At 39.9% G+C, this 19,839-nt stretch overlaps 2 protein-coding genes across 2 annotated transcripts; one reads left to right on the top strand and one right to left on the bottom strand.

Annotated features, from left to right (window-relative positions):
• Positions 1-384: 384 nt before the first annotated feature.
• On the bottom strand, positions 385-16,602 carry RAD17 (RAD17 checkpoint clamp loader component). Its single transcript, XM_065745200.1, has 16 exons — positions 16,532-16,602; positions 15,603-15,878; positions 14,776-14,859; positions 14,059-14,215; positions 13,466-13,602; positions 11,947-11,999; positions 11,727-11,852; positions 11,573-11,642; positions 10,322-10,433; positions 7,555-7,752; positions 6,486-6,571; positions 5,306-5,452; positions 4,744-4,890; positions 3,911-4,031; positions 3,422-3,479; positions 385-1,195 (listed from the first exon to the last, which is right to left on the bottom strand). The coding sequence occupies exons 1-16, from the start codon at positions 16,574-16,576 to the stop codon at positions 928-930; spliced, it is 2,085 nt and encodes a 694-aa protein (XP_065601272.1). The 5' UTR covers positions 16,577-16,602; the 3' UTR covers positions 385-927.
• A 162-nt stretch (positions 16,603-16,764) lies between these two features.
• Positions 16,765-18,397, top strand: AK6 (adenylate kinase 6). Its single transcript, XM_065745197.1, has 5 exons — positions 16,765-16,821; positions 17,255-17,347; positions 17,640-17,698; positions 17,797-17,942; positions 18,093-18,397. The coding sequence occupies exons 1-5, from the start codon at positions 16,794-16,796 to the stop codon at positions 18,280-18,282; spliced, it is 516 nt and encodes a 171-aa protein (XP_065601269.1). The 5' UTR covers positions 16,765-16,793; the 3' UTR covers positions 18,283-18,397.
• The last annotated feature ends 1,442 nt before the right edge of the window (positions 18,398-19,839 follow it).

Genomic DNA, 19,839 nt, shown 5'->3' with positions numbered 1-19,839 from the left:
TGTTTTGGTCCTTGCTTTCTTATTTGTGTGGTAACACTAGTTACAATGGTGTTAGATATTATTTTTATGAAATAATCCCAGTCACACGAAGGGATTTTTGATTTCACACAGGGACACGAACAATAAGTATTTAACAGACTATTCAGATGAAGACAAACCACTTTTGAGTCTCAGTAACCAAATATACGATTATTCTTTGTTCCAGCCTAACCGTAGTTTGAAGAGGAAAACTACATGACATCATTAACTTCCTTCAGAATAAAAAAAAGAACAAGGGCTTCTGCTTAACTGTTGTATTTTCACCTTAATAAATTATCAAAAATTGTCAAAAATGAATCCAAAGTTAAATGTTGTACAACATATGTTCTAAACACATTGAAATATCTATAGCCGATTACAGAACACTGCTAATACAGTAGTTTTATTTACATCATCAATACAAGATAAAGTTTTTACATATCCCCTTAAATCTCCTCTTTCAGAAGGTTCAAGCTTCCAAACAGTGATTTTTCTGAAGATACACATTTCAGAAAAACTTTCAAACACTGATAATTTACCAAATGTGTAAAATAGGAGCACATTGTATAATTCCAAAATAAATTGAGATGTGTTAAAAAACAAAACAAATAACTTGAGTGGCTCTGATTAGCTACAGTCTCAAACTATTCAATTTATTTTCTCTTTGTCTCAGTGTAGTTTCATGGCTCAGAACAGGCAGGGAATAGCCTGTGATTCAGAATTCCCATCAGGTCTGATCCTGCAAAGCTATGAGGAAGCTAAAGAAATGCGTCTTGATACTGGCACAGTATGTTTAGACTTGGCCTCCTGGCCCACCTAAGTCTGTTTGGCATACTATACTCATTCTAGCAAAGGCCTTTGCTGCATAATAATCTAAAAGCTAAGTAAGTGGTTGATATTTTGTTGAACTTAGTCACTCTCATACTCCTCTATGTTTAATTCATCTTCCTCCATAGCTACCTGAGCAGCAACAGGCTGAGGCTGACTGCAAGGCAGTTCACTTCCACTGTGCTGGCTGGATGAAAGGGGCAATCCATCCCAGTCATTCTCATTTGTTCTATTTTCCCCCACCTGTACAGCCATCTCTGCAGCATGCATCTCAGCAGGGTTTTCCTCATAACCAGCAAGCAAGTCTGGAACTCCAGGATCTTTATCAGTAAGCGCTTCAAGCTTTAACCTGTAAAATAACCATTACAACTTACCATCAAACAAAAAATGTACCCAGCCAAACCAACCAACCACTGCATTCCTGCTCTCCCACACCTCCTGCACACCACCCAAGCCCTCCCTGTTCACTGACGCTGAACAGTTTTTGCATTTTCTGGCATTAGTACCCCCATCAGTTGTAGTTAATTCAAGCTATACACATTCTCTTCCCACACCCCCTTTTTTTTTTTCATTTAATTTATATTCTTGCCTTAATCATCATGTTTTACACCTCGGTGTACATCTTCCAAGTATAAGCATTTAAGCCCAGACCTCAAAACTATGTATCAGCTGCACAAGACACTACAGAAGACAAAGTTATCTCAGGAAAAGAAAAGCAATACAGAGCCTCACACCAGAGCTATGGCAACAACAAAATACCAAAACACATCTGTGTTCTGCTAGCCTCTAGCACCCACTGCTGCCTGAAGTTTCTCCTTAAGGTGACAGTGGATTTACTCCTTTCCTCAAGCACACAAACTGCTGACAATGAACAGACTGACAGCAGCCCATGGAATGTCCTTCACGATGGGCAGCGACCGAACTTGAAACAGGCAACTTAAGACAAGATGCGAAAAGAAATTTTTTACATTTTATCTTCCTTTTGGTATTCCTACTTTAATTTTTCTACCATTTATATATCAATGCTGCATTAAAACTGCTCTTGCTTTACAAAGTATTAATAAACTTTCCCAAAGGTACTAACAAAGAACTTGTCAGAACACTTAATTCCAATTCATCACATGCCATATGCTCACTGTCCCCAGTGCCGGTTTCCTTACTACAGTGTGCCATTCCTATCCCACTGATGAAGGTAAAATAAATAAATAAATAAATACAGCATTCTTACTGAAATAGTGAATGTACAGCTGTGTTACAGACTACTTAATACACAAAAAATTAAACTATTTCCAGTTAGGATTTGTTCAGGAAGCAAATGCTTACTACTAAAGTGTTTAAACTTCTTTATACTTCCTCTCAAAAAAGGTGAACAAATGAAGAAGAGGACAGTCTTAATTTCAAAGTAATTCCCCTGATAAAGTCAAATGTACATACACAACTTCCTAACACAGGTACAGAAAGTTCCTCAATAATTAGAGGTATGCTGCCAACAAAATTAATGGCATAGGGAAGTCTACAATTACTGAAGTTGTAAATGCTTTGGTTTAGACTACGGAGATTATGAAGATACCTCTGCTTCTTCACAACCAGCAGCCAAAATGGCTTTTATTGTATCTGTTGGAGAACAGGGTGGTTCTGCAGTAACCTTACAGGGTGATGAGAAGCTCTGTCAGATGCCCTGACAAACTTTTTCTCTTTGCTCAGAAAAGGAGAAATTAGTCTCAGTCCAGTTAACCATGATCTCACATTAGAGAGAACAATCAAAATTAAAACCACTTGGTTCTCAAAGAAACAAGATTTAGAAAAGAAATCGATGTGTTAGTTGTGTAAATGATTCCTATAGTTCAAAAAGCCCATCAGTCACAGAGAATAACACATCGTGCTTGTTGCCCCGTGAGCACAGCATCTGTAGCACAGCAGCTGCAGTGCTCCTATGAGGGAGGAACTTCAGTACTTGTAGTTTTACGAAACCACTGCACAAAATAAAATCAGCACTGCTGTCTAACTTCAGAGAAAGCACTTCAAGTAGTTTTAGTTCTACATGTGTACAATTGCTCTAAAGGAATATGAAAAACTTCTCATGGCACCTTCCTAACCCTCTTAGAATACAGAAAGAGGAAGTATTTTGTCAAAAGTTGTAGCACTGTTTTGTGTCATGATAAACAATGGGCAAAGCACACTGCATTTGTTGCATCAATTCATTTTTATTCTTACTTAAATCTTGATTGCAAAGAAAAAAAAAGTCTAGACCAGATCACAGTGCTAGACAAACACGTGTATGTTCAGCACACAGAATTAACGTTCGTATGATGAGGGAAAAGAAAAACTAAATAAGAATTAGAACTAAGACTATAATTAATATGTTGCTGTTAACATTGTAATTATATACTGATTTGAACTGCAAACAGTTTTAATTTCCAAAATAAGGAACAGTCGTGATCCAAAGGGTGGAAAATATCACACCACAGATACACACTAATGATGTTCTTTGTATTAAATGGTTCTTCCTCAGAATCTGGTAAGGAAAACAAAGACAGCATTTTATTCCCTCAAAGAAAGTAAAAGGCAAGTTTACCTCCCAAAGTTTCTTTTCAATGGCAGCCTTCCAACATCCTGGATAAAAGCAATCTGAGCTGAGAACAAAGAATCACCAGTATTATATTGAGTACATCATAACACGCATCAAATTAAACACACTGAAAAATGAGCAGTTCATAAGTTCAAAAGTCCTGTAAAAATCTGCAGTAATCTGGCCATCAAAAAAGCTTAAATAACTGCTATGACATATTCACAGATTCCCTACACAATAAAATAATCGCTCATCAGTTGTTAAATTGTTCTGTAGTTGCTAATACACAGCCTACAAAATGAATTCACCTAGATGCCAAGGCAATCATCACAGTGTAAATGACCCAGTTTTCTGAACAGTAATTTCTGGATTACGTATCATACAAAGAAAAATTATTCTGCATGAACTGTCTTCTCATGGCTTATCTTACATTAGGCAAAAAGCATATAAATATTCGGAAACAAAACTGAAACCCAAGAGTTACGATGACCTTACCTTCGTTTCTCATTGGATTTGCTAACTTTGCAAGGTAAGGCAATAGCTCTGTCTGAAGACACTCCGGTGGTAAACAGAAGCTTGAAAAGAGAGATTTTGCAGCAATGCAGTTTTCTTGATACTGCAAGAGTTGGGGAAAAAAGAAAAAATAAACAACTGCATGTACAAACCCTCCTAAACCAGAACTGATGTATACATTCAGCATGACAAAAAGCAGCAGAATAACTTTCTGGTCTCCCGGATGACCATGCACAGGCTTCTGAAGAATTAATCCAGGAAAGACAGAAATAGCTGAGTTCAGATATACAGATTTAAAAACAATGGTAGATGCCTTCACTTTTGTCTTCTGCCAGACATTAAAGGTTTCTGGAAGTTTTTATACTTCTATTATCATATTCCCCAACTATATAGGCAGACAGCAGGGCAGGTACACATTCGAATGCAAAAAAAAAAACCAAAAACAAAACGCCAAGAGCTCTAACATCTCACAGCAACCTACTTCTGAGAAAAACAAAGTACAACAGCAGTAATTCATTACAGAAGAGTTGAATGAAACTTGAACTGCTCAAGTTACATTTATAATGTGAGGTATTTCTAGAAATTTCAACACTAACTGTGTAATTTAGGATTAAAACTATCCCCGAACTATGCCAATTTGGAGAAAAGGAACACTATCAGAGGACTCTGTTCTATTTTTCCATTGAAGGAATAAACAATGCAAACGGACCTCTTCATACAAATGCTCTTCAGAAGTAGCTTATGTCAAAATACCATATTTGACAACTAAAATCACTAAGAGACATAATAACTTCCTCAAAACATCAAGCATTTACCTTGCTATTGATAAAGAACCACTGGGGTTTATGTAAAGGCCGGAACCCCGTCCCTCCTTGGCAGTGGGCAAAGGCTCTTGATGTATTTGAATGTATCACACCTCGAGTAGACACAGATGCACTGTATTCTTCCATCACAAGCCGTGACTAGGAAAAAAACATGGGCATCAGATGAACTCCATCTCTGCATATAGGACATCAAACTAACAAACAAAAAAAAAGCCTGTACCTGCAGTGACACAACATGCCCCATATGTATTTAGGTTAGTGCAGAATCTCTAGTGAGAGCCAAGCAGAACACCAGCTCCTGTTCTCCAGAGGAAAAAACCTACAGCCTTTGACACATCTTAACACACTTTTGTTCTATCCAAAATCACGTAGAATATTTTACATTGTTATATAAAGTGTTTTCTATACCCTACTGTAGCACGTATATATACACATATATACACATACGCAGTGTAGAGTATATAACATGCAGTGATCAACTACAGCAAAACACTCACTAGTTGCACAAGAAAAAAAATGTTTTAGAAAACAAACATAATAAAGCAACACTTACATTCCAGTTACCACAGAGGACATCAGCAGTGCTCAAGTACTCACTGGCTCTCACAACATCATCTATGTCAGTAAAAAATTCTACGTAGTTCTGGTGAAGGTATAAAGTAAACATGCTTCCAGACATGTGTGATTTTTCCACAATATCCTATGGGGACAAGAAAGATATTCAGATTTTACACAGTATGCAAGGAAATGCATCCTATAAAACTATGACACATTTTAAGAGGGAGCTGGCACACATGACCAAAAAGTGAAAGAATGCCATACATCAGAACCTGATAGGCTTGAGAGACAGGCCCATGGAAACCTCAAGTTCACAGCAAAGCCAGGTGCAAGGTCCTGTGCCTGGTCTGAGCCTGTACTTAACAGGCTGTGAGATGGTGGACTGGGAGCAGAGCAGCCCTACAAAGAAGGGATTTGGAGTACCAGCGAATGAAGTGTGACCCAGCAGCATCAGTGTGCAGCTCAAAGGCCAGCTATACCCTGGGCTGTATCAACAGAGGAGTGGCCAGCAGAGGGAGGTGATTTTCCCTCTGTACTCTGCCCTCATATGGCCCCATCTAGAGTACAGCATTCAGCTCTGGCACCCACAGCTGAAGAACACAGACCTGTTGAACCAGGTCCAGAGAAGGGCCACAAAGATGATCTCTAGAACATCTCAGGTCGGGTGAACCTTTAGGCAACTCTGTCTACTGAGAGGTGACCGTGCTCATGGCAGAGTATTGCAACCAGATAGTTTCTAAGGTCTCCAAACCATTCATATACAAAATCTGTTTGTTCCTAAAGAAGGATAAGAGGGGCTGGAAGAGTCATTGCTGTCTTCAACCTCCAGCAGGTGGTAACTCAAGACTCCACTCAATCATGCACAGCAGAGGGATGATAGGCAATGGGCACAGTCTACAGCAAGAAAAAAGTCCATCTCCCACCACATTTCCAGAGAGGCTTTCTCTGACTTACTGAAGATACTCAAAACTCAACAGGACCGGGAATCTGATTGGTCTTTGAAGTTAGCCTACACAAGTCCCTTCCAGATTAATTATTCTTTAACTTAGATAGACTGAGTATGCACGTATTGAGATTAATGAGAAAGCCACTGTGCCTGAGAATTGGCATCAATCACTCAGGTCTGTTGTTTTTGTTTTTCTTTTTTCCTCTCTGAATCAAAATTGCAGATGTACCTCAGGATGGATAAGCAACGCATCTCGACGGTGTTCTAATAAGTGAGAAGGCAGCTGAGGAAATTCAGATTCTGACAGTGGTTCTCCTAAAAGGAATTGTACAATTCATAGTCTTTTTAGTACCAGAAATAGTGTTACATTACAGCATCCTACTAAAAAGTTTGGGTAAAGGTAACAAAGCAAAAAAAGTCACTTCAGCTGTTACATTCAAAAATCAGAAAACAGATTAGATGGGAGAAAGAACAGAAGCATGCAACTTCACAAACAGAAACCTTTCACATGTCAAGTTAGACATCACACTCAGTTCTTTACCAACACCTAGCTTGCACTGTTTCCAGTTCGAATAGAGGTGTTTACAACCACGTCAATATAGTCAACAGCATGTAATTGGTTATATCATGCTTCATAAAATAAAAAACACCTGAAGATTTTCATGCTTTCTCATCTTACTATTTCTTAATTGATTTTGGAGCAGATTCTGTCAATCATTAGGCAAAGGTGGAAAAATTGCAGTAGGAGTTCTGATTTAGCTGACTACAGATAGTAATACAGCATATAAATCACATTCTTATGACTGATAGTTCTCAAACCAGGGACTTGAAATAAAAAGTAGGGAGGAAGAGACAGCAGCAGGAATCAAACCCAAACAGGAAAGGCAGCAACTAAAAGGCTGCAAGGCTGTTTTGTAGCCTCTAAGAAAACATATGAGAATAGAACATAATGACACAACTATGTACCCTGCACAAAGGAAAATTCTGCTTTTGGGCAAAGCAACAAATGAGTTGGCTATCTATCTTCATGTGCATAAGAGCACATGGATGTAAAGCAAATAGTTACATTTTTTATCATATATATGTAGTAATCCTCTGATGAAGTATGCATTATTTCTCTTCTAGATACAGAAAGCTGCAATCTCAGCTACCAAAAATATTTATTGCTGTTTAATACTGTTACCAATGACAAAACATGTTAATTAGAGATCACCCTAGCCTTATTTAAGGGAAGACTAGCTATTAACAGCTGACATGTTTTTCTTATTTACAAAGGAAGAATAAGTAACTTTTCTTACTTTTGCAGTAAATTATTTTCCCTAAAGCATGAAAAAGAAAGATGGAAGCATCTTTGCCACCAATAGCTTGTATCGCCTGGTCTTCTGAAGTATCCGATTTACTTTGCTTTCTTGAGTTACACATTGCTGCTGCTGTTTCACTTTTTAGTGTGGAGCTCCGTTTCTTCCTTGACCAGAAGTCTTTCTCCAAAGAGCAGTCTACCAATAAAAGCACAGACAGAATAAAGTACCTAGAGTAAAATAAATAAATAAAATTCAAGATACAGAAAGTTTTATAAATGCAGTCACTTAAGAGAAAGCTCATTTCTTAGGAAGGCAACCCCACTACCTAAATTTCGGCCCATAAGCCATAGCTAAGGTGCTATTCTAAAAAAGAATATGATATTGTTCCTTACTTTCTCTAGCTCTGTGTGTCTCCTAACTTTTAAATGTGTCCTGTATAAAGTACAAGTAAGAAAGTTGCAAATATATAGGGATAATATTCCCATTACATTTTCTGCAATTATCAAATCCAAGGTTTGATTTAGCAGCAAATGCTCTCCAAACTAGAGGAAATTATTCTTTAAGTAATAAGCTTTTTCGTCTCCAAAGATTACCACAAATCCCTTTTACCCACTGATATCACAAAAGTGAACACATATTTATGTACCCAACACAAACAAAGAAATCACAAATCTGTAAAACAAATTCTGCATTCTGATGGTATTCAGGAAATGAAAACGGAGGTGAGGTCTCCCCAAAACATCACTGGCTACCTACTATCTAACTGAATCACACCTGAGCAACTTAACATTTTCTATTCAGTACCAAGCAAGATCTTTTTGTCAGCATCTAAAGAAAAAAACGTAAAAAGAGAACGTAGGCCTGTTTTCTCCAAAGCTCCATAACACTCCTGTTTTTATACTTTCAAAGTGAGTTTACTTCCCGTTAACATAGAAAATCTAGCCTTAAAAACGACCAGACTGTGTATGTGTATGTATCCTACGAGATATCATTTAGTAGCCTGTGGTTGCAATGGTAATGGGTGGACAGTTGAAATAGATGATCTTGTAGGCCCTTTCCAATCTTGTGATTCTGTGATTCTATAAGCTCCCTATCATCCACTAGTAAGCTAGAACAAACTCCTCTCAGGTATTCCCAACCTACTTTTTGTGCATTTAACAGCACCACCACCATCAAAACATTTTTACTAAGAAGAATTTTATACTTTTTTTTTTAAACTCTAAAAGCCAAGCTACAGAGACATGGAACGTGGAGCTAAATGTTGTTTCATGGTGCTGAAAGATGAAATGGAAAGGTGACGAACAGAAACAAGTTTACTGCTAGCTTTAAGACATACCACAGAAGTCAAAAGTTAAATTCACTTCATTATTTTTAGGTTGAATGTAAATGCTGACAACATCTAAATGGTTCTAGAATTAACTACATGTGCTAGAGTGCAGATTAAAAAATAAAATAAAATAAAAATTAAATTAAATTAAAAATTAAATTTAAAAATAAAATAAAATATAAAGATTATATAACTTCCATCCACTTTTTTTCTTTATACATTTTGACTTCTAGTGCTTACTAAAATAAATGGTAATAAGTCTCTCTACATCTGAAATAATCCCAGTTTAAGTTTGACTTGAACACTGTCTAGTCCTGTGTTTTGAAGGCTACTATTGCATTGAACTTCAGAAAAAAATTATTCTATCCAATCAATATTTTAGCATATGTTATGCTACCTTGCAGATTTTCAATTTAAGAACCATCACTTTAGACATTACACACAAAAATTCAGCGGGCTATTTCAGAAATGCTGCTTAAGTAGAGCTAAGTACAAAGAGAACCAAGCAGAGAAATTTCACTTCCAAATTAAGGTTGTATCATAAAAGCTTTTATCTGTAAACAAATACTGACAGCAAATATCAAGGTATCAAGAGGAAAAGAGATCAATACATTACATTACGACAGCACATCAGCAAAGATATGAGGACTGCTCCAAACGTGATGCCTCCTATTATATGATGTTGGCCCACAGCATCAGGGGTGGATGTTGGTTGGATGGCAGTAAGGGTGGAACCTTCCCACCAATATCCCATTACACGTTGTTGCCACGTGACAGATGGCAGCAAAAGGGCACTCTGACAGAATGGTGCCTGACATGGAAGTATGGCTGAAGCAAAGGCATGCCACTGAATTCCTCCTTGTAGAAAAAACGGCACCCACTGACATTCATCAGTGCTTGCTGAATGCTTCTGGAGACCAAACAGTGGTGGTGAGCACAGAGAGCAGTGAGGTGGTGAGCAGTGCATTTCAGCAGTGGTAACAGTGGTTCACCTACACCAGTGCATCACACAGGTTTCAAGTGCAATCTATTTCAAGTGCATCACACAGGTTTTTGTTTAGAAGATGTACAGCTAAATGGTGGTGAGTAAGCTGAAAAAATGTTTTTTACCTGACAGTCTGCTCTACCAAACAGTATATTGTGCTCTCTGTACCTGTCATAGCTTCCATGGAAATAAAGAGAAGGTACTACTTTTGTGAACAACCCATGTATATTATTAGTAGTTGATATTGAGGTTACATGTAAACAGCAGAATAACCAACACATTTTGCTAAAACAAACAACAACAACAGCAAAACCTTCTCCCTTTCACCACAGTAATCTATTAAAAAGTTTTTCACACAGACCATGTAATGGAGCTTCAACAGTGAACAGTTTCTCTTCACTGTGGATGTCATCAAAACATCACTGACTTTCACCAAAATCATAGATACTTACCTTTCATAGAAAAAAACTGGAGACTGTTTATCGCACTTCTTATATCACCTGAACAACCTTTGCAAAGCAACTCTAGTGAAGTTCTATCAGGAGCATAATTCTTCTCTCTGTTCTACAGGGAAAAACAACATTCAAAATTACTAAGTGGGAAAAGACATATTTGAGTATTATTTTTACTACAGGTACCCATCTCCGATTCAGGCCATGAACAACATTAGAACAAAAATTAGAACACAATATATGGTTTGGCCAGGTAAGATCTCCAGCTGAAAGGGGCCCTCCAGCTTGGGCCCCTCACTATAAGAAGGTGTCCTGGAGCAGACGTGAGGCCCTGGAGCATGTTCAGAGAAGGGCAACAAAACTGGGGAGGGGTCTGGAGCACAAGTCTTATGAGGAGCGGCTGAGGGAGCTGGGGTTGTTCAGTCTGCAGAAGAGGAGGCTCAGAGGAGACCTTATTGCACTCTACCACTTCCTGAAGGGGGGTTGTGGTGAGGAGGGGGTGGGCCTCTTCTCCCTGATAAATACTGACAGGACGAGAGGGAATGGCCACAAGTTGCGCCGGGGAAGATTTAGATTAGACCTGAGGAAACATTTTTTCTCTGCAAGAGTGGTCAGGCACTGGAATGGCCTGCCTAGGGAGGTGGTTGAGGCACCGTCCCTAGCGCTGTTCAAGAAGCGTTTAGATGAGGTGCTAAGGGATTTGATTTAGTAGTTGGGTAGGGATAGTGATAGGAGGATGGTTGGACTAGATGATCTTGTAGGTCCTTTCCAACCTAATGTACCTATGAACCTATGAATAAATCACAGTATTTTACATTTCAAGAATACAGAAGACAACACACACACATTTATTTCATAACTGTCACTGAGAATTAGACTAGACTGTAATCTAGTAGCTTGAGAATACAAGGCTTAGGTTAATGACTTCTTCAGGTCTTACTGAAGACCATAAAAATGACTTCTATCCTTGCAAGTTGTTATAAACATATGGATTCTGTAGAAGGCAGAACTTTCAGAGGCAACTTCAGACAGAGATTCAAAAAGAACTCATCTTAAAAACAAGATGGCTTTCCCTTTTCTTCCTTGTATTTTGCTGTAGCTTTTTTTTTTTTCCTTACTCCTGGGGGGCAAAAAGCTTTTATTTGATCAAAAATCAAGCAAATAGCAAAAATGAGTAACATATTTCAGATGTAAAAGCCAGAAATCTTTTGATCCCAGGACTGTGCAGAAGTTACAGTTTTGACACCTTACCATGTTAGCTTCTGCTGTGGCTATTCGATTAAGAACTTTCATCATGTTCGTTGGTGCAACAGGCTTGAAGCTGTTGTATAAATTTAAAAAAAATGAATTAGTTTCTGAATTCTCATTCATCTTAATAAATTGTTAATGAGACAAAAGATCTTACCTAATAATTGATATACACAACTCCTCTACAATTTCTTTTGGGAATAGTAACCTCTGGTTGCTGTCTCCACTGAAGTTATCTGATATTATAAATAGAAGAGGACATCTACTTGTACGTACAAACCTCCTAAAGTGAAAAATAAATAAGTGTAACAGGCTTCAAACTTCACTATAGTGCAAAGTGGCTAAGGCTAACCATGAAAAACTTATTTATAACTAACCTGAGAATTTCATGTAGACTGCTAGGGTCTCGATAGAATTGGTTTGGCATGTCCTATTCAAAACAAATTAACTGCTGTCATTACATTCAGGTGTAAATATTCTCTCCCACAGACTGACATAAGGCATGCTACTTTGCTACACGTTTTTTATTGCGGGTTAGGTGGTTTCAACTAAATCTGGTCTGGCTAAAGCTGAAAAACACCAGGAGGTGGGGCTGGGAGGGGGTGAAGCACAATAGCTCTTTCTTTTATTATGGAAAAACAAGCACCTAGAAGAAGCATTTTCTTTCTAATCTTGTTTCCTAAGAAACACCCTTGGGTGACAACACTGCCTGTTAGAAAATTCTATTCAAAACTAATAGACATACACAAAGTAGCAGCTATACTACATCTTGCCTTCTTCACTATATCAGATATGAGAGGATGAAGACATGGGAGTGACTTTATGAACAGAAGTCATGGGAAACTACATTTCCTAAGTTATACAGTAGACAACATTACCGAGCTAGAACTTCTCCCTCTTCTGTTTTTTTTTTCTTCAAAGTTTGCAGGTTACTTTATTAATTTATAAAATCTTTCTATCAGAAAACAATGATGGAAGTATTGAAGTTCAAAAAGAATGCAGTAGTGTTTTATATTCCTGAATTTGTGAAAATAAGGCCTTCTCCTGGATCTTCCCCTTACGGCTTATGAGATAGGTAAATTTCAAATGCCTTACGATTTTATTAATTCTCAGCCACTTCTGTACTCTCCTGCATCCTCAGGCAACGTGTATTTTTACGTATGCCTTTTTATATGCATACGTATTTCCAGAAAGCAAACCATGGCGTGAATTTCTCAGTAGTGCTTCAATCTCTTTTTGTGGTTGCCCTCCAGCCACAGAGATGATAAAGGGCGTAGAACATGTCCCTTATGAGGAAGGGCTGAGAGACCTGGGTCTGTTCAGACTCGCAAAAAGAAGACTCAGAAGGGATCTGATCCACATCCATAAATATCTAAAGAGCGGGAGGCAAAGGGACGAGGATGAACTCTTCTCAGCAGTGTGTGGTGATAGGATGAGGGGAAATGGCCACAAAATGAAGCATAGGAAGTTCTGCACAAAAGTGTGGGAACTTCTTCCCAGTGCAGTGACAAAGCAGTGGCACAGCTGCACAGAGAAGGAGACTCCAGCACCTCTCTGTAGACATTCAAGACCCACCTGGACCCCTACCTGTGCAGCCTGGGCTGGGGAGCTGCTTTGGCAGGGTGTTGGACATGATGATCTCTAGAGGTCCCTTCCAAACCCTACAGTTCACTGACTCTGTAGTACTTATTTCTGTACATGAATTAGTGTGCAACTTCTGCCTAGCAAATAGAATATATAGTTCAAGCATAGGCAGAATGTGGTCTCAGCCAGCTGCTGAGGCCTGAAAGGTAACCAAGAACTCATCTGCAGTAAAGTAGTTGAATTCCTGCCAACAACAATCCTCTAGCAGCAGCTAGTTAGCATGTCAAGATTATTATAAGAGTTTTCACTTACTTCAATAAGAATAAGCTTTTTATCATTTTCTGAGGACTCCCCAAGCATCTGAAGTTTGTTATACTTATTTGCTCTTAGTAGAAAATCCTGAAAAAGAACTGCTTGGGCCTGACTTGGAAACATGTGAGAATTTGTGTCTGAAAAAGAAAACCAATTAAAAATTTGTATTCTATATTATACAAAGTAGAACACAAATACCTACCACAACTAATACCCATCCATGCTACCTTCAGATAACAGCCACTGAACACCAACAGCAAAACCTTTTGGCAAACATTTCAAATAAAAGATAGTTTCTAAAAGGTAGAATTCATTGGAGGACTCAGAGAAAGATACATTCTTATTTAACTAGTTCAAATGGTATTTGAAACATTACACTGCTCTCTGTATGTATTGCCAACTATTTCAGAGTAAACACAGTAAAAACTAAATCCCTTCTCACATAAAAGCAAAAGTAAGATTGTTACTGAACTCCAAGAAGGTAGCTTATATAGACATTGATCTGACTTTGGTGTCTATTTCTTTTTATTCTTTTGTCCCTGACACATACAAAAAAAAAATCACAAAATTATCTGAAAAAATAAAATACTTACCACGGCCTGATATATTTCTTAAGTCATCTTTTGTGAAGTCTAAAGATACTGGATTGGTCCACTCTTGCACTTGAACACCAAGATCTTTTGCTAATATTTGTAGAGTTGCTGTCTTTCCGCAGCCAGCAGGACCAGTTAACAGCAAAACACAGCCACTCTGACACCAAGAAAATAATCCCAAACATCAGGAATAAAGATTAAATGTTGACGGATGATGAACACTGTTTGAGTTCTTTTATCTTTTGCATAGTAATGGTTCTCTTTTACAAAGAAAAAGAGAGGTAGATAGTTGAGTTTTTAATTCTCTGTTCAGTACTCAGAAAAAGCCAGAACAGGACTCCACAAGGCCTGCTCCCAGCATCTACTTGGTCAAATGCGTTCCACATGCCATACCAATGTGACATAAACAGAACAGAAGAATCAGTCTGAAGAACACTAGTCACTAAATGATGCATCTCTATAAGAATGCTTTCCTAACAATCCAGAAATTTAAAACATCCTACTGCATCAGGTGTCTTAGTGTAGAGTTTTTACATCAGTTCAGCGCTTAATCTATGTCTGTGTTCTTAAAGAGATTTCTGATAATGCAATAGAACTACTTCATAAAAAACTAAGAGTTGGCTTGTGCTTTGTTTGCTTTTCTGAAATTAAAGTAAAATTCAGTCCAATTTGCTTATGCAATTTTACACTTCCACCTGCTAATTGCAGCAAAATTACCTGCTTTGGCTGCCTCTGAAATATATGCATTTTTAACCAGGCTTCAACTTCCTCAATTTTCTTCTTTTGCACAGCAAGGTCGTTCTAAAACAAGATGAAAAATACATGAAAAGCTTTTCTATGTGTGCACTGCAGTTTCTAGAATTTCAGTGATTAAATTCAAGAACAGAATATAGGCTGACCAAATTAACAGCTGTGTACACGTATGTTTCAGTTACATCTATTACATTTTAGAAGTAAATTAGGAGCAATCATGAGAGTTTGTTTCCTCCAACAACCAATGTTCCATTCCTTCCAGCGTGGAAATAGTGAATGACTTACAATTCCTACAATAACAACATGATTCTCCAGCATGACTGTGTAAGAATGCTTTACAGATGTTGCTAGAACTGATCCCTGTTAGGCCATACCGACTCTAACACTGCATAGATTATTTTAAACTTCTAGTCTTGGGACTCAGCTCCTCTCTAGAGATGGAATACTATAACTTTAAATACAAAATACAAGTGCTGCAATAACCCATCTCTCTCTCCTTTGTCCAGTTGTGGATTTTCCTTGAATTCATAACTGTCAGATTTGACAACAGATTCAAAAGCTTAGGTGTTGGTGCACAGCAAGCATCAGTAGCTTTTTATTCTTAGAAAGCCTGGTAGGAGGTATACCTCCTAAAGATATACTGCACATTAAAACCTTCATGCCAGACTGTATATAAATCTAGTTAGAACTTCACAGCCCTTAGAAATATTTAAAGCCTGATCAAGACAGATTACAAAGAAAAGGATTATATGCAATGTTACTAATAAACGTGCACTTAAAATCTTTCATACCTGAGTTTCTGGTCTGTACTTATCTACCCATGGCTCATCTTGAGACTGGTTCCAGCTTTGTCTGGTCTTGTTATGAGGCAGATCTACTAAGGATGACTTTGCTCTTTTTCTTGACAAAACTTTGTTCTTGCTACATCCCAGCCCAGCAGACAGGTCTTTCTTCTGCTGACCATTTCTTCCAGAGTTGCCTTTCAGTGACTTTTCAGGAACTGTACTAGAAGAAATGTCTGCACTTTCAAAGAAATCATCAAACAAATGGACCAACCGATCTGTTACCTGGTAAAATACAAGAAATTGACATTGTTATTGTATTACCCTTCTCTCCGTAAATGGATGCAACTATCTCCAGAAAATGTGAGATTTGTATCAAGTGTGTATAGGGAATATCTTGTAGACACATTCATGAGGCTGTTTAAGATGGTTGTACTACTATCTAGCAACGAACAATAGCATCTATTAACAGAATTACAGAATGTTTCAGTAGGGACCCTTAAAAGACAGCTATTCCAGTTCCCCTGCAATGAACAGGGACAGCTCCATCAGGTGCTCAGAGCCCCCTCCAGCCTGACCTTGACTGCCTCCAGGGATGGGTCACACACCAGCTCTCTGGGCAACCTCTGCCAATGCCTTATAACGTGTAAAAAAACCTTCTCTATATCCAAGATAAATCTCCCCTCTTTTCATTTGAAGCCATTTCCTCTTGTTCTATCACAACAGACCCTGCTAAGGAGTCTGCTCCTTCCCTGTAATAACCCCCCTGCAGATACTGACAGGTCGGCTCCCAGATCTCCCCACGGCCTTCTCTTCCCCAGCTCCCTCAGCCTGCCCTCGCAGGGAGGCTGGGATCATTTCGGTGGCCCTCCTCCTTACGCTAGGGTCAAGCTCACACTGCCTCCGCTCGGTCTTAAACTGACTGCCCCGAGCCCTACCTCTGCCGGCGCCAGCTGCTGCCGCCCCGCTGCGCTCCCGGACATCCCGGGCCTACCCGCCGGGGGCAGCGCCAAGCGCCAAGGAGTCCACCCGGTCCCCTCCCGCCGCGACGCGGCCTTCCCGCCGCCTCCGTTTAGCTGCCCGTGGCGTGCCTGCGCGCTGCGCTGCCGGAGCGTGACGTCATCGCTGTGCGGCGGCGGCGGCGGCGGCGGCGGCGGCGGCTGCGCAGGACCCCTCGCGTGACTCCTGAGCGTCTGCAGCATGCGGCTGCCTAATATCTTGCTGACCGGTGCGTGGCTGGGCTGGGACCGGACGGGTCGCGCCGGGTCGGATCGGGTTTCCGTGCTTACCCACAGCGCGGAGCCGAAGTTTGTCCGGACCGCGTGGCGGCAAGGGGAGGGGCAGTGGTGAGGCCATGTGCACCTCGTGTGTCGCTCGGCCCTGTGAGGTGGCGGACCGGTGTCAGAGCTGGGACAGTGGGTTTGTCTTTACTCCCGCCCCAATCAGAATCACACCTATGCACGAAGTTTTCTTCTTGTTTAGTACTGCAGGCGTGCTGGACATCTCATTCTTCTCAGCCGCATTTTGGCTGCTTTCTTGTACGAACTCACTGCTTATTAGCTAAAGAAAGTTTTCTGCTTTGCTCCCGTCCTGCTGGAAGGTTGCCTGAACAGCTGCCTGCCTGTCTCTGCCTGTTCTGTATGTAGAATTTTGTCTTTTAGGTACTCCCGGTGTCGGCAAAAGCACCCTTGGCAAAGAGCTTGCATCAAGGACCGGGCTGACCTACATCAGCGTGGGCGACCTGGCAAAAGAAGGTGGGCCATGTTATCAGAGTGCTGGGCTCCTGTGGTTCTGTCATTCTCCGCTTCTAATGTGTGTTTTATACTGCAGACAAAAATATGACAGAGTTCCCTTAATTGAAAAATGTTGGGTGGAATTTGTTAAAGAGGTGATTCTGTGACAATAATTTACATTGCATTAATTAACAAATATAAATTTATAAATGCTCTGTGCTATCTTACTGTCATCTAGCCAAAATAAACATAGCTAAATATTTTCAATAACTCCTGCTATCTCTCAATCATGCACATATCGTTTTTGTTGCAGAACAACTGTATGATGGCTTTGATGAGGAGTATGAATGCCCAATTTTGGATGAAGACAAGGTAAGTTATGCTTAAAAAAGCAATATCTTTATATTTATTTCAACCCTCTGTGATTTCATGTAGGCATATCTTTCTCTGGGTGTTATTTTTCATTGTAGGTGATTGATGAACTAGAAGACAAAATGCATGAGGGTGGAGTTATTATTGATTACCACGGCTGTGATTTTTTCCCTGAACACTGGTTTCACATAGTATTTGTACTTCGTACAGACAACTCCTTTCTATATGACAGGCTTGAAAGCAGGTATGTGAGGAGAGTAAATAAGCAAATTACTATTGTGTATTCTTCATCAGCTTATTTTGTTTTAAGTTGTAAGATACTCATCTTGTATAAAATGTTTCATAGTTTTGTATAAGTGAGGCTGGCTCTCAGTGTTGTTCTTATGTTTTACAGGGGCTACAAAGGGAAGAAGCTACAAGACAATATTCAGTGTGAAATTTTTCAGACTCTTTATGAGGAAGCTATGTTGTCATACAGAAAGGAAATTGTACACCAGTTACCCAGCAACACTCCTGAAGACCTAGAGAGAAATTTGGATCAGATTGTGCAATGGGTTGAGCAGTGGAAAAAGGACAACAACTGACAATTGGTGAAAAAGCAACTGTTCTGGTTTTGATGGGGATATGCTTTAATCTTCTTTTCAGCTTCCCACACTGCCCTGCTGCCACAGGTCGAGAATTATAGAATGTCTCTGTTTGGAAGGGACTTAAAGCTCACCTAGTACATTCATGTAACCAGCTACCTGTCGGGCTTCTCCATCCTGGCCATCATCAGTGGTCTCATTTCCGATCAGTGTTCTCATCACTGCTTCAGGATTCTCAAGACAAAATATTTCCTGTATCATTTCTAACTCTGTAATCTGGTATAGGGGGTTTCAAATGTTGATTTAGCCAGACTCAACTGGCTTGCTTTCTGAGACTGAGTAAAAGATCTATCTCTTTTTTTTTTTCTAATTTATACTGCAAAGCTTTTTCCTGATCTAATTAATGTATCTGACTGTGCCACATGAGGTTACTAACTGGCAAGGGTTTAACCATTTAATCACTAGTTTGTGTAATCAGATGTGTCTCTGTTTGGGCTGTCACCAGTGCTGCTCCCAACACAGTGCTCACTGTGGTTTTTCATTTCTCTGGAAGCAATTTTTGTTCATTTACAAGAGTTGTGATTCTTTCCACTACAGCTTTGGGATTTTGCCAATTGTTCAGAGGTGAAGCTGTTCCCACTGGGGAATGGCAAACGCTGTACCTTTTCACGTTTTCAATAATGAGAGCAGTCAGACACTAGCTTTTCCTGAGCAACCATGGCTTCTACTGCTCAAATCTCTCCTGGCATATAGCTGAGAGGTTGCTTCCCAACCCTTCCCACCTATATTATCAAAATATCAGTATCCTTCATACCTCTCCCCAGCTGTTAGCTTCGCTGGCATAGTTAGAAGGATTCCCTCAGTGTTGGAAGGTTCAGAGGCTACCTGTCAGCTACATGCCGGGCTGCTGTGGGCAGGGTTGCCACCCAGCAGATTAGTCTGCCCAGGGCCCCATCCTACCTGGTCTTGAATGCCTCCAGGCATGGGGCACCTGCTGCTTCTCTGGGCAGCTGCGCCAGCGCCTCACTGCCTTTGGAGTGAAGAATTTCTATCTAAAGCATAACCTGAATTTTCCCTCTTTCACTTTAAAGCCATCCCCCTTACCCCATTACTATTAGACCATAAAAAAAATCAGTCCTCCCCCTACTTAGAAGTTCCCTTCAAAAAAATTAAAGGTTGTGGTGTGATGTCCCTGGAGCCTTCATGCTAAACAAGCCCAATTTTCTCAACCTTTTTTCATAAGAGATGCTCCAACCCTCTAATCGTGTTGTGGTCCTCTTCTGGACCCACTCCAACAGCTTTACATCCCTTCTATGCTGCGGCCCCACGTTTGGATACACTGCTCCACATGGGGCCTTACCAAGGCAGAGTAGAGGGGGACAGTTACCTCCCTATGCTGCCACCCCTCGGATGATGCAGCCCAGGATACAGTTGGCCTTCTCGGCCTCGAGTACGCTGCTGCTTCCTGTCTAGTTTTTTATCCATCAGGACGCCAGAGCCCTTCTCTGCAGGGCTGCTCTCAGTGAGTTCTGCTTCCAGTTTGTACACACCTCTGGG

Source organism: Cyrtonyx montezumae, unplaced genomic scaffold (genome assembly GCF_038088225.1).
Source record: "Cyrtonyx montezumae isolate F1298 unplaced genomic scaffold, pur_monq_1.0 scaffold_34, whole genome shotgun sequence".
NCBI lineage: Eukaryota > Metazoa > Chordata > Aves > Galliformes > Odontophoridae > Cyrtonyx > Cyrtonyx montezumae.
The sequence above is the reverse complement of the archived record's forward strand: the minus strand, read 5'-3'. Positions and strand labels throughout refer to the sequence as shown.